This window comes from Rhinolophus ferrumequinum, chromosome 6 (genome assembly GCF_004115265.2).
Source record: "Rhinolophus ferrumequinum isolate MPI-CBG mRhiFer1 chromosome 6, mRhiFer1_v1.p, whole genome shotgun sequence".
Taxonomy (NCBI): Eukaryota; Metazoa; Chordata; class Mammalia; order Chiroptera; family Rhinolophidae; genus Rhinolophus; species Rhinolophus ferrumequinum.
The window spans coordinates 56,897,333-56,912,533 of NC_046289.1; the positions used below are offsets into that span (position 1 = coordinate 56,897,333).

The window sequence follows — 15,201 nt, forward strand, 5'->3', positions numbered from 1 at the left end:
CAGTATATATAGTGTCTTATGACTTTAAGTAAACTAATACATTTTTTTTAAGTAAACTAATACATTTTTCAGTATAAGAAAAAAACAAAGAAGCTATAAAATCCTATCAAGTCTTCACTTAGGAAGTATTCACCTCTCATTTAGCACAAGGTATTTCTGAGCCCTGACTTTAGAAAGGATATTTGTTTTGACCTCTTTAAAAATCTGTGATTCTGTGGAGCACTTTACTTTCAAAATTTAATAAACCAAAGTATAGCCTCATAAGTTTGACAAGAGAATATATCATATTGTTAAAAATAGTTCTAGTATTCTTGACGGTCTAATGTATGGTATTCCAGAGTAAAATTGGAGTATTGCTGCCATATGCTGTAATGGAAAGAAAACTAATCCTAATTTTAACTCTCCTTTTTTGCCTCTCAGACTCTTGGAGATAATATTACTGTGAAAATGTATTCTCCATCATCGCCTAACTTTGACTACACGATGGTGGTTATTTTTGTAATTGCTGTGTTCACTGTGGCATTAGGAGGGTACTGGAGTGGACTAATTGAATTGTGAGTTTAATTAAACTTCAATGTTTTTGTGATAAATGGTTACAAATTATTGTTTGACAATCATTTTAATCATGTGACATTTAAAATTTTAATCATGTGACACTGACCCCAGAAGATAGTGTCGTTAAGATCTTATTGGATTTTGTCCTCATAAAAGTCATTTGAGTTTCACTGAGAAGGGAGTCATAGGTTCCTCTGAACTCTTCTGCTGGCAGGGAAACATTGAAATTTCATTGAAGACTCCTTTAAATTAAGATGCTTAATTATCTCTTCCAGGAAAGGTGAAGATACTTAGTATCCTAACATGCCTATTTATTTCCATTGGAAGAAAATAAGCAAGAGAAGATGGGGAGTTTTTCAGCTCCTGAATTGAGCCATCATTCTTTTCAATGCTTTAGGAATTCTAAGACTATTAAGCATGTCCATATTTTAATTTAAATACAGAAATTCCAAATGTGCATAAAATTTGAATTTCCCTATTTAATAACAACCTAAACCAAATCTTACAGTTATGTATCTTTGGCTCTAGATTGAAATAGGCAATATAATATAGAAGGATCAGGTTATAATTAGAGCTTTGGACAAAAAAATGTGCTCAGAGCTTATTATTTCATTCATAAAGGACAATATATTCACCTTGTGAATTGATTTGTAGGTTTCATTAGAAAGGGCTTATTTGCAACGAAATGAAGCTAATCTTATTTGTAATTTATTTTTATTTATCTTTTTAAATTAAGTTTATTGGGGTGACATTGGTTAATAAAATTATATAGGTTTCAAGTGTGTAGTTCTTTAATGCATCATCGACATACTGCATTGTGTGTCACCACCCAAAGTCAAATCTCCTTCCATTACCATATATTTGACCCCTTTTATCCTCTTCTACCTGTCCCCTCCCCCCATCCTTTGGTCACCACTAAACTGTTGTCTATGAGTTTTTGCTTTGTTTGTCATGTTCATTTGTTGCTTTCAGTTTTATATCCCACATATGAGTGAAATCATATGGTTCTTGACTTTTTCTGACTTATTTCACTTAGCATGATAATCTCAGGACCCATCCATGTTGTCGCAAATGGCAGTATTTCATCCTTTCTTATGGCCAAGTAACATTTCATTGTATATATGCACCACATCTTCTTTATCCAATCATCTGTTGAAGGACACTTCAGTTGTTTCCATGTCTTGGCTACTGTGAATAATGCTACAGTGACCATAGGGGTATATATATCTTTACAGATAAATATTTTCATATTTTTTGGGTAGACACTCAGAAAGAGGGATTGCTGGGTCATATGGTAATATTATTCTTAATTTTTGAGGAACTTCCATACTGGTTTCCATAGTGGCTGTACCAATTTACATTCCCAGCAACAGTGTATGAGGGTTCCTTTTTATCCATAACCTCTCCAACACTTGTTATTATTTGTCTTGTTGATAATAGCTATTCTAATAGGTGTGAGGTGGTATCTCTTTGTGGTTTTGATTTACATTTTCCTAATGGCTAATGAAGTTGAGCATCTTTTCATACATCTATTGGCCATTTGTATGTCCTCTTGGGAGAAGTGTCTGTTTAGGTCCTCTGCTCATTTTGGATTTTTTGTGTTGTTGAGTTCTCTATGTATTTTGGATGTTAGCCCCTTATTGGAAGTGTTGTTTGCACATATCTTTGCCCATTTAGTTGGTTGCCTCTTTGTTTTGTTGATGGTTTCTTTTGCTGTGCAGAAGCTTTTTCATTTTATATAGTCCCATTCATTTAATTTTGCTTTTACTTCCCTTGCCTTTGAGGTCAAATTCATAAAATTTTCTTTGAACCCAAGGTCCTATGCATTCCTCTATGCAGTTTATTGTTTCTGGTCTTATGTTTAGGTCTTTGATCTATTTTGAGTTAATATTGGTATGTGGTGACAGATATAGCAGTCTATGTTCATTTTTATGCACGTGGCTTTCCAGTTTTCCCAGCACCATTTATTGAAGGAGCTTTCTTTCCTCTGCTGTGTGCTTTTGGGTCCTTTGTTGAAAATTATTTGCCCATATATATGTGGGTTTATTTCTGGGTTCTGAGTTCTGTTACATTGGTCTTTGTGTCTGTTTTTCTGCCAATACCATGCTGTTTTGATTATTGTCACCCTGTACTATAATTTGAAGGCCTTGTTCTTTTTTCTCAGGATTGCTTTGGCTTCAGGGTCTTTTGCGATTCCATACAAATCTGATGATATTTTTTGTTCTGTTTCTTTTTTTTAAAAATGTCATTGGGATTTTGATGGGGATTGCATTAAATCTGTACACTGCTTTGGGTAACATGGCTATTTTAATTATGTTGGTTCTTCCAATCCATGAACACAGAATATGTTTCCATTTCTTTGTGTCTTCTTCGATTTCTTTTAAAAATGTCTTACAGTTTTCAGTGTATAGGTCCTTCACATCCTTTGTTAAGTTTATTCCTCGGTATTTTATTTTTTGTTGCAATTGCAAAAGGAATTGATTTTTCATTTCTTTTTCTGAAATGTCATTGTTAGCATATAGGAACACAATGGATTTTTGCACATATATTTTGTGCAAATCCTGCAACTTCACTGTATTTGTTTATTGTTTGTAATAGTTTTTTCTGGTGGAGTCTTTGGAGTTTTCTATATAAAGAATCATGTTATCTGTAAAAAGTGACAATTTAACTTCTTCATTCCCAATTCAGATGCCTTTTATTTCTTTCTCTTGCCTGATTGCTCTAGCTAGGACTTCCAATACTATGTTGAATAACAGTGGTGATAGAGGACAACCCTGTCTTGTTCTAAACATAGAGCAAAAGGCTTCAGTTTTTCACCATTAAGTATGGTATTAGCTGAGGGTTTGTTACATATGGCCTGTATTATGTTGAGGTACTTTCCTTCTATACCCATTTTATTTAGTGTTTTAATCATAAATGCATGTTGTATCTTGTCAAATGCTTTTTTCTGCATCTATTGACATGATCATATCATTTTTATCCTTTACTTTGTTTATGTGGTATAATTACATTGATTGATTCACGTATGTCAAACCATCCATGTGTTTCTGGAATGAACTCTACTTGGATGTGATGTATAATCTTTTTAATGTATTGTTGTATTCTATTTGCTAGTATTTTGTTTAGGATTTTTGCATCTGTATTCATTAGAGATATTTGTCTGTAGTTTTCTTTTTTGTGTTTTCCTTACCAGGTTTTGGTATCAGGCTAAAGTTGGTCTCATAAAATGAGTTAGGAAACATTATCTCTTCTTCAATTTTTTGGAAGAGTTTGGGAAGGGTTGATATTAAATCGTTTTTGAATGTTTGGTAGCTTTCACTAGTGAAGCCATCTGGTACTGGACTTTTACTCTTTGGGAGATTTTTGATGATTGTTTCAATTTCCTTGCTGTTGATTGGTCTATTTAGATTTTTTAGTTCTTCGTGATTCAGTCTAGAAAGGTTATATATTTCTAAGAACTTGCCCATTTCTTCTAGGTTATTGAATTTGGTAGCATATAGTCCTTCATAGTATTGTTGTATGATCCTTTGTATTTCTGTGGTATCTTTCATAACTTCCCCTCTTTCATTTCTGATTTCGTTTATTTGTATTTTTTCTCTTTTTTCCTTAGTGAGTCTAGTTAGGGGTTTGTCAATTTTATTAATCTTTTCAAAGAATCAGCTCTTTGTTGCATTAATTTTTTCTAATATCTTTTTGTTCTCTATTTCATTTAATTCTCCTCTAACTTTTATTATTTCCTTCTTCTGCTGACTTTGGGTTTCATTCATTCTTCTTATTCTAGTTCTTTAAGATGGAACATTAGGTTGTTTGAGATTTTTCTCCTTTCTTGAGATAGGCCTGTACTGATATAAATGTTGTTCTTATTACAGCTTTGGCTACATCCCCCAAATTTTGATATGTTGTATTTTCATTCTCATTTGTTTCTAAGTATATTTTGATCTCTCCTTTTATTTCTTCTTTGACTCAGTCATTCTTTAGTAGCATGTTTCTTAATCTCCACATATTTGTGGTTTTTCTTGCTTTCTTTTTCATTTCATATCCAATTTCAGAGCATCGTGGTAAGAGAATGTGCTTGGTATGATTTCAGTTTTCTTAAATTTGTTGAGGCTAGCATTGTGTCCCAACATGTGGTGTGTCTTTGAGAATGTTCCATGTGCACTAGAGAAGCATGTATAATCTGGTGTTCTGGGATGAAAAGCTCTATAAATGTATTAAAATACTGAAATTTGATTGACTTGGGTCAAGAGAGAAATCCTATGGTTTAACAGATGTAGGTTCCTGAAGTATTGAGGTTTAAATGTTTTGCATATTTGGAAAACATGATTCAACATGTACCAGTTATGTTGTCATGTAAGCATTGGGTTTTTGGTTTTGTTTTGTTTTGTTTTCCATTATTATTCTTTATGAAGCACAGTATGTAAGAAGATTTCCAAGATCACTTTCTAATTATTTGGTGAAATTTTGTAAATAATTACAAAAAGCTACTGATTGATTAAAAATCTTTTCCCATTTAATATAGATTCTCCCTATACTTCCATTACTATTTAAATTGTTTCTTTAGAGTAGTGCCTCTCAAATTGTAATGTGCATACAAATTGTCTTGAGGTTTCATTAAAATATAAATTGAGATTTAGTATTTTTAACAAGTTCCCAAGTGATTTTGCTGGTGCATGGACACACTTTGCATTATCAAGGCAAGCTTCATGCACATGTCAGAGTAGGCTCCTTCTGAAGAAAATTGGATATCAGAGAGCAGTATATATAAGCTTTTTTATTCATAAAACATCATCATGGGCAGAAACAATGAATTTGTTGCCTTTAGTCTCTAGGTTGGGAGAGTAGATGTCCTTTACCTGTAGGATTATGGATTTTAAAATTGAGGCAGGTAATTCTAAGATTCTCTCTAAAGATAGAAAGAAGTAAGTGTATGTGTGTTTGGGGTGGGAGAGAATATGAATCAGTGATAAAAAGGAAAAATTTCCATGAAAAATAGAATTATTAAGAACATAAGAATTATCATTTAGAAAATAAAGAGTAAGATTTAAAAAGAAAGGGAAAGAGAATAAGGCTTATGGAAGGAAAAATGGCCAGAACAGGACCTCATAACCCGGAATTACCCTGCCAAATGAAAGGTGCACCTTGCACAAAAGGGAAAGAAAGATACCTTGGTTCCGTATAAAGACTTTTCAGTAGAGACTTAAAATCTTCTTATAATGAGATCACTGGTCATCAAGCTTCACAAACTCAAGATGGCATGGAAGAAAGCTTAGCTTCCCTCCCATTACATGTGGCTCTTGAGAGATTTAAGAGTACAATTTTTTTAAGTTAAATTGTAGTATTTTAATGTGATACAAATTTAGTATGCATTTTCTGTTCAAGAAATTGCCTTGTGCTTTTTACTATACTGAATAAAAATATATAAATTTTACATTATTATGGCTTACATTATTATGGCTTACATTAGATAAAAGTGTTTTTAAACGTGTCTATTTGTAATGATAGATACCAGAAGTTGGTATGCTTTCCTACTTAGGTATCAGTTTTATTGAAACTTACTTTAATAACCGTGTCATCGAGCTCTACAATTTCAGGGAGGTCCTGTTGTGTCTCTCCCTTCTTTTATTCCAGGCAGCCTCCCTAAAATCACAGATGCTTAACGTGCAATCAACAATTTTCCCAATCAACAATTTTCTAATATAAAAGTCGCATATTGGTAAATAAGCAGTTTGGCAAACTTGCAATTTGATAGAAATAAACTATTTTTTAAACCTGAAGTTTGTATTGAGGCCAGACCCGATGAGAACATAACAGTTTAGTAGCCAGAGTTGATGGGATTGGAGCTGGAGCAGATAGTAGGAGGAGATAACTGGGAGAAGATAGGTGATAGAACAGAGACTGCTCAACAAAAGACACTGTGGCTCTTTCCTCTTCCACTTCAGTCTCTCTGTTATTAGCTGTGTGACTTAGCAAGGGTTGTTGCAGGAATTAGGAACAATATTTAGCTATCTTAAATCAAGGTAGGACAAAGGTATGTCTTGAACTTCTTTTGAATCTTTCATAATACATTGATGAGCACTGAATAGGCATGTAGTAAATAGTAAGTGGCTGGATAGTTTTAAAAGAAGCCAATTTTAGAAGTACTTTACTATGTATAAATTGATAATACGTGTAAGGAAAATTGGTAATTTTCTGAAATTTATTACGTTGCTATAGTTTGCAAATTAAATGATATAAACATCCACAAACATTAATTTATTTATATAATAAATGTCATGTTTCAACAATTTTGCCTCCAGAAAAAGATGCTGTTTCAAAAGTTAATAGTTAATTACAGTTCTCCCCTCCAGATTATCTCTGGAGGGGAGAATTGTAGGGAGTTTCTACTTTCTGGATTAATATTTCTTTTTGGTGTGTGGGTTTTTTTTTTAATATATTACTTTATAATCAATAACAAATTTAAGTTGGTGTTAAAGATAGATTTTTAAAAATAACTGTACTTGGCAGAGATTTTTTTTTTTTTAAGTTACTGTGTATGTTTATGCAGGGAAAACATGAAGGCAATGGCAAACCCTGAAGATAGAGAAATGAGGAAAAAGAAGGAAGACTATTTAACTTTCAGTCCTCTAACAGTTGTAATATTTGTGGTCATCTGCTGTGTTATGATGGTCTTACTTTATTTCTTCTACAAATGGTTGGGTAAGAAGTCATATTTGCTACTTTCAGCATACAATCTTTTCATTTACTGTGCCAGATTTACCTGTTCCTTTAAATCATTCTACTTGGAAAAGTTAAGTGAATAATTAAAAAGTGATGTTAACTTTTTAAATTGTCGGAAGTGTTAGGTCTCCATTACTTTGAGATGAAAAATATTCAGATTAAAAATATACTATGTCTTGACATAGAAACACTTCTTGATGGATGATTTGAAAGAATTGCTATGGTCTCTAAATTTCCCTCTCTGCAGATAAAGCATGATAGCATAGTATCTAAGGAGCAGACTAAGGACTTCTTGGTAGCTCTTCAAATTACTGATTTATTACCTGTGCTTACCCCCAAAGTGTAGTTACTCTATTCTTTTGTCAGTTTGCAAATCAAGAGGTTGTATTGCTTGAATTTTGTTTTACTTATGTAAACAGGATCATGCCATATCTAAAGACACACAGGTACTTGCCTGTGGTCTACAGAGTAATTAATACTTTTTTCCTGTAAAAAGTAGGGGTAGGAACTATAATGACTTGTTCAACCCCTGGATTGTCTTAATGTCGTAAGTAACCCCTGGATAGTCTTAATGGTCCTATTGGATGGAAGTTTGCCATCCCTGGTTAATATATAGCACAAAGACCGAGGTGATGAGACCAGGGAAAAAGGGAGTGTGTCTGATGAGAACTAGCAAAACCCTATGTAAAATCACCAAAGGTAGCAATGCTTATTAGGAGAACATTATTATAATTTTCTGGACTAGGAAACTAGGCCCTCAAGTTGTTTTAGCTTGTTCAGTTTCTGCTGTCCTGCACTTTAAAAATATGACCTATGACACATATTTCCAATTAGAAAAAAATCATTCTTTGAATATCACTCAGATTTCCATCTGAGTTGCTGAGAATGGGTGCTAGAATGATATTTGTATTATATTGTCATTGAGCAGCTAATTTTTCTATTTTAATAGCCTTCAATTGTTTGTGTCTGATCCTGTCAGTATATTAGTGCTTTTTGGTAGCAAAAAGAGATTCCTGTATCCTTCCCTGAGGTATGTTTTAATTTTTGATGAGAAATTTCATTAAACTGATTGCTATTTAAAACGTTGGACCCTGTTTATAAATGTAATCTTTAACGGAGGAGAAAAATCATTAATCCTCATGGTTATCCCAATACAGGGGATTTAATTGTGACTCCGAGAATGTATTGTGTGGTATTGCAAGATTTAATTTACCTCCAAGTGGTTTCTTATGGCTAAAATTGCTGCCTTTTTTTAATAAATTAAATAATGGGACTCTACTAAATTGCTGAGAGTCCCCCTACCATTTTATGATTGTCATGCTCAAGGAATTAAATAAAGACAGTCATATTAACCAAATTATTTTCCATGCCTAATCATTTTCATATAGTGTGACACTGATTGAGACACCTAAAATTCTGTTAGTGCTTCAAAAGCATTATTTCCAACAGTGTTTTAAAACTTACGTTGGAGACTTTCAGTGGACGACTTGCCAAATTTGACTTGCCAATCTTGACTTTCTTACTATTATCATATGTAACCAATATTAAAAAAATTAACAAGGAACAGTTGCATAAAGCTTATTATGTGCCAGATACTGTTCTAAGCATTTTACATATGTTAACTTACCTAATCCTCACAATAACCCGGACATGGTATTACTACTACATTTTATATTTTAAGGATAAGACTCAAGGGACTAAAAAAATAATTTGTCCAGAATCACAATTTAGAAAGTGGCTATCCCTGATATACTGTCTCTAGATTGTTCTCTTTTTCTCAACTATGGAAAAGTTATAGTTTTTGCAATTTAGTAGAATTTGAAAAATTCAGGTTAAAATTGTATTTCCATTGTGAAATTTTGATAAAGTTCAGAAAATGGATTATTTTTATTTTTAGAATACAGTGATTTCTCCCTTCATTTTAACAAGAGATAAAATATTTTTAATTTTAAAGAATTCTCAAATAAGTATAGCTACTATGGAAAAAACACTTGTCAATTTTAACTACTTTAGTATTGTATCATAACAAAGAGGTTTGTTTAAGTGGATTAGGTTTTACCACAGATCAAGTTATTATAGCTAAATTCCACCATAGGAAAATATAGATAGCATGGTTAATGTCTAAGGTATCAGTTCTCATACCTAAGCTACATTTAAAAATTGTTTACAATTTTTTAATTCTTCCATTTCTTACATTAAAATTAAATATTCATAAATGTCTGGAGCTCACTTCATAGAAATCTTTAACAAACATGTCCAGTTGCATCATTGAATGATAGAAAATGTAGAGCTAGCTTCAGTGCCTTAAGCAATCCTACCAATGTATAATGGAACTAAATAAAAAAAGTGACACATAATATACGCACTCTTAAATTCAAGATCTAAATATTTTCGGTTTAAGTAACTAATTCAGAGTATACTATGGTCACTGCTTTGAAAGTATCATTAACCAATCAGGAAGCTAAAGAATTAATATTGCTTGTATAGATATTTTCCTGTCACATTTTTTCCTGTCCTCATATAATTTACTGTCTTGTTTTTTTCTAGTTTATGTTATGATAGCAATTTTCTGCATAGCCTCAGCAATGAGTATGTACAACTGTCTTGCTGCACTAATTCGTAAGATACCATATGGACAATGCACGTATGTATCTCTAATAAGGAAGCCTATAATGTTGGTATTTATAATTTAAAACAATACAAGAAAAGACAGGAGTCTTATTTAAACCTGTGCAATTCAATATACATGTGGCTATTTCAATTTAAATTAATTGAAATTTAATAAAATTAAAAATTCAGTTCCTTAGTCTCATTAGCCATATTTCAAGTGCTGAATAGCCACATATGGCTAGTGGCTACTGTGATGGATAGCACAGATATAGAACATTTCCATCATCACAGAAACCTCTATTGAACTGATAAACATTTAATTTTATTTTGTTATATATCATTTGTTTTATTTAAAATCAAGACTTTTAAATTGGTATTTCAATAGCTTGCGACTGGTTAACATTTGTTTGTCATTTCTTGTATTAGAGGAACATTTTATTTCATCTGCAGGGTAAAACTAACCTATTTAAATCTGTTTTTTAGGATTGTGTGTCGTGGCAAAAGCATTGAAGTGAGACTTATTTTTCTCTCTGGACTGTGCATTGCAATAGCTGTTGTTTGGGCTGTGTTTCGAAATGAAGATAGGTATGATTACTTGGTTTATTTGCTTTTAGATTAAGGATCAATTATATCTTTCTGTAATTATTCATTATGATTGTTATGGAAATATTTTTGCTTTTATCTCAGAACACCATAGTCTTGAAAAAAGTTTTTAAGCCAATCTTGTGCTAATGGATTTGATGTCATATAGAGAAGGCAATATGAATCGTAATTTAAACATTTAAGCTGAAAAAGACTTCAAAAATATACTTAATTATGGTATAGCCACACAATGGAGTTCAACTATAAAGAATGAAGGAGATCTCTATGAATTGATATGCATGATTTCCAGAATATATTTTTAAGGGAAAAAAGCCAAATGCAAAAGATTATCTAGAGTATGCTACCTTTCATATTATAAAGACGGAGATATAATAAATCTCTATCCATTTGCATGAAGGATAACCAGAAAAAAATATACAGTTGTTATTCAATGGTTTATTAATAAAATTATTGAAACCCAAAGGATTTAATGGCCTAAAACCTAGGAGCAAAGGTCGTACACTTTTAGGCAGCTTCAGTATGATAAATCAATTCATAATTATTCATATCAGTTTCTGATAGAGTATGTTGCATAGCTCTTATTTCTTTTATGTTCTAGCTAGTAATATCTGGACATATATTACATCCTTTGTTATGAGCTACTTTTCTAGAAGGAGACATGCATAAATCCAAAGGTTAAAGATAAATACGCACTTATGTCAGATATACATTCTTCTGAATTAGCCTTTCAACTTTTTTTTAGTATAGTAGTATTCATTAATCTAGGTCAGTGAATTACTAAATATGGAGAATATGAGAGGGTTTTTTGTTTTATAATTATTGCTTAATTATTGAATAGTCAAATCATAGTAACTGAGCTATATTACTTTAGTGATCTCTTCTGAAAAGTTCCATCTAAAAATAACTGGATAAAACAGCAGAGTTACTTCTTTTGATTTTAGGTGGGCTTGGATTTTACAAGATATCTTGGGGATTTCTTTCTGTCTGAATTTAATTAAAACACTGAAGTTACCCAACTTCAAGGTAAAGTATACTACTTTGCTAGCTAAAATAATTTTTTTCTTATTAAAACAACTTTATTAAGGTATAATTTATGTATAATAAAAGGCACCCATTTGAAGTGTACAGTTTATTGAAATTTTACAAATGTATAACTTTGTAACCATTATCTCAGTCAAGTCACAGAACATTTTTCATCTCTTCAAAAGTTCTATCATGCCCTTTTGCAATCAGTCCTAATACCCAGACCCAGGTAACCATTGATTTGCTAGCTAAAATATTTTTAATTATTCATATAATATGCCAAATTCATAAAATCTTTACAGGATTAAATATCAGGGAATAACATTTCTTTGATTCATTCTTTTTTTTTAAAGACTGGGATAGGAAATAAAAATTTTAATGTGTTTTGTAGAATAAAACTACAAATAGAATAACCATTAAATGGTTAACCATTAAATGATTTTTTTTTAAATAACAGCTTTATTGCAATACAGTTTACTACCAATTAAATACATTTTCAAATCTACTTATATGTTTATACTTTTTATCCTTAGATTTACTTAATTTATTAAAAATAGGAAGTCTTTGACAGAAGTGGACAGACAATAAGCTTTTAATCATTTTAAGAAATCAAATTATTTTCTTGTTCTATTCTAGACTATTTCTTTGTCTTCATTTTGATATTAAATGATTTTTTAAAAAAGTATTGTATATTCACAATTTATTTGTAACTTGAAAAATAATCTCTTAGTATAAATATGGAAAGTTTGACCTTTAAATTTGTTTCTTTCTTCAACAGTCATGTGTGATACTTCTAGGCCTTCTCCTCCTCTATGATGTATTTTTTGTTTTCATAACACCATTCATCACAAAGGTATGATATTTTTTAAACCCACAAAAAACATGCTGAAAGATAAGAATCTTAAATCTGCTCTTAGAGTATTGATTTTGCAGATGTTTAACATGGAGTGAAATCTAGTTCTCTAAAGAAAAATTGTCGTTGAAATTGCCCTTTTAATAGAGGATATTTTCAAGCCTTTGTTGTGCTAAATAAAAAAAAAATCTCCTGATTGATGTGAACATGAAAATGTCTATAAATTTGCACTTACCCTTTTTAAAGTAACTTTTCTTCTTCTTATAAAATAATAATGTTAACTATAGACAATGTAGACACCAAAGATAATGAAAGTATGTTATTGCTACTTTCATTTCTGTAGCCCTCATTTGAGACTAAACAAGAGTACCACACTAGAAAATCTGAAGACCTAAAGTGTAGCTCTTGTAAACTTGTAACCCTGGACAAGTCATTTAGCTCTTAGTGCTTCAGTTTCCTAATCCATTATGTGAAGGAGTATTGCTGGCATTCCATCCTCCCTCTTCCATCAGTTAAAATCTTTTATTTGAAACTGACAGAACCCAACCTACCCTTTCCATACCAAAAAGGTCCCATTATCCAGGCTGTGTGTAGAGACTAGGATGGGGCTGGCCTCAGGAGAAACTAGACACAGAGCCACATGCTCTCTCCCTTTTTGCTTCTGTCCATTTGTTCATTGCCTCAGACTTGTTTTTTTCATGAGGTTAGTAGAATCATAGCAACTTGAAGCTCTTACGTCATCTCTTCGCAGCTGTGCCCAGAACAAGGGAGAGGTGTTGAGTGAGTGGTAGTTTTTTTTATTATTTGCCCAATTTTTCCACCATGTCCCTATTCCGGTCTCATGAATATATTGTTAATTATTGCTCAGTTCTCCCACTTTCCGCATTTTATTTTGAATCTTGCTTTGTAAATTTATTATCATCTCTTTATCCTTTGTCACTCTCACATAGTATTGGATATTATAATCACTTTTTTTCCCTATTCTTTATCCATTCTTTAGCTTCTACCATCTGTAAAATTCACTGTAAAATTCTACACTTCTGACATTTGCTACAATGGCAGAAGACAAGCATGTGCCCCACTGGGGAGCTAAAATTGCAACTAGCTAACAAATGTAGTTAACTGCCCCAAATCACAGCTTCCCAAACTGTTTTACTAGCACCTTTCCACATTTGATGATGAGCCGTTCGACTCATTGACTTCACATGCAATAGTCATCTATAAAAACATAGAAGTGGTATTATATAAGAAAAATTGTTGATTTAGAAATTTTTAAAATTTCTATCTAAAGTTGTCGTAGCTTGTATCAGTTTATTTTGTTCAATAAAATGTCTCTGTAAGTCACTCCATCAGCGATCTCATTAATGAAAGTAAAGCATTCTCTCTGCAAAGCCATTGGCATTGGTCAACATACAGTCATAGCATATGACTCATATATTTTACAGTGGCTATAGCTGTAAACTATAATCACATTCTTTTTTAAAGAATTCTTCCATTCTATGTTAACGATAGTATCGCTTTTTAAATACCAAATGCATATGCCAGCAAACTATTCCCTACACATAAAAAGTTTTAGGATTTTAAAGGTATAGTGTCATGATAAAGGTGACTTTGAGCCCTTTTTCTTCCTTCTGTGCTTAGGGAATTTTTTATCCTTTTTTCCATCTTAGTTCCCACTGACTAGGAATGTGATTTCTAGTAATCCGATCCAGTGGAAAAGATTGAAGTGTTCTTTGCTGTTCACTGTTACAGATTTACTTTAACACCTTCTCAGTCTGGTTTGTTTATTTTATTAAGGCTATGGACCTTACTTTAGTAGATAACTCAAAATGAGAATCAAATATGTAATTTCTGATTTTTGTGGTTTTGACTGAAAATTTCAGGAATTAAATATTGAACATTCTAAACATGTTCTTGACCCTTGTATTTGTCAACTTTTAATGAGTTTGCAGGGCAGGTGGCCATGAGTACAGGCAGTAAGAACCTGTTTTCACTTTTCTTCATCCACCACTGTGCGTGGTATAGCATCTTGCAAATAGTTCCTCAAATATCTTTGAATGTATGAGAGGATGTCAGTGATGGTCTTCAGGTAAATGTTTTAAATAACAATTAGAAAGCAAATTAAAATGAACTCTTTATTTGGAAATTAAATCACATGATGGGAGTTTACTGTAAGGACCTGTATTTAATTTAATCCTTCTGTACCCCGAAACTTAACATGAGGAAAAGATTTCTGTCGCTAGGGATTTTATCCTTTCGACTCGGCTCAAGTATCAGTGAAGTCCTCTTAAATACACTCCAGTGGTTTCTCCTGGGCACCCCACCCATATGGAAAATATTATAGTTAGTAAGTCAAATTTTTCTAAAATTCAACATTTATTTATATTCCCACAGCCGGTTTTGGTGATATTTATCATAATGTGAAGCACACGATGGGAGCTCATACCATCTTAGCTTGCTACCTCAAAATGTTTCCCCCCTCTACAACACATGTGGTAGTCAGGAAAGAACTTTTTAGTGAACTCCTCACACAGCCCACATAAAAAGACCTTAGCTAGACACAACGGAGGAAATTCAGCTAAGGTTAATGTTTTGATTAGGACATAAAGAGCAGACAGGGCAGAAATTGGACGGGAGTCAGGCTACAGAAGCTTCTCAAGGTCTTTAGGGTTGGGTCTCTTCAAGTTTGGCTTCGTTGTTTTGTTATTATAGTGAGTAGCCAGAGGTTAAATGTATATTTGTTCAAATACAGTCACTGGTATTTATTACAAATCGAAATATTAAAAATTTTAGTATTTCTTGTGTCCCTATTGTTATTGCTAAAACTGACTAAGGTCACA

At 32.2% G+C, this 15,201-nt stretch overlaps 1 protein-coding gene across 3 annotated transcripts in view; it reads left to right on the forward strand.

Annotated features, from left to right (window-relative positions):
• Nucleotides 1–15,201, forward strand: part of SPPL2A (signal peptide peptidase like 2A) — a 49,552-nt gene that overhangs the window by 16,997 nt on the left and 17,354 nt on the right. For all 3 annotated transcript variants that reach the window (XM_033107714.1, XM_033107712.1, XM_033107713.1), the window contains exons 5-10: nucleotides 421–554; nucleotides 7,100–7,251; nucleotides 9,820–9,916; nucleotides 10,366–10,467; nucleotides 11,427–11,508; nucleotides 12,287–12,361. In XM_033107714.1, the coding sequence (XP_032963605.1) occupies nucleotides 421–554; nucleotides 7,100–7,251; nucleotides 9,820–9,916; nucleotides 10,366–10,467; nucleotides 11,427–11,508; nucleotides 12,287–12,361 (642 nt within the window). The remainder of the gene's footprint in view (nucleotides 1–420; nucleotides 555–7,099; nucleotides 7,252–9,819; nucleotides 9,917–10,365; nucleotides 10,468–11,426; nucleotides 11,509–12,286; nucleotides 12,362–15,201) is intronic.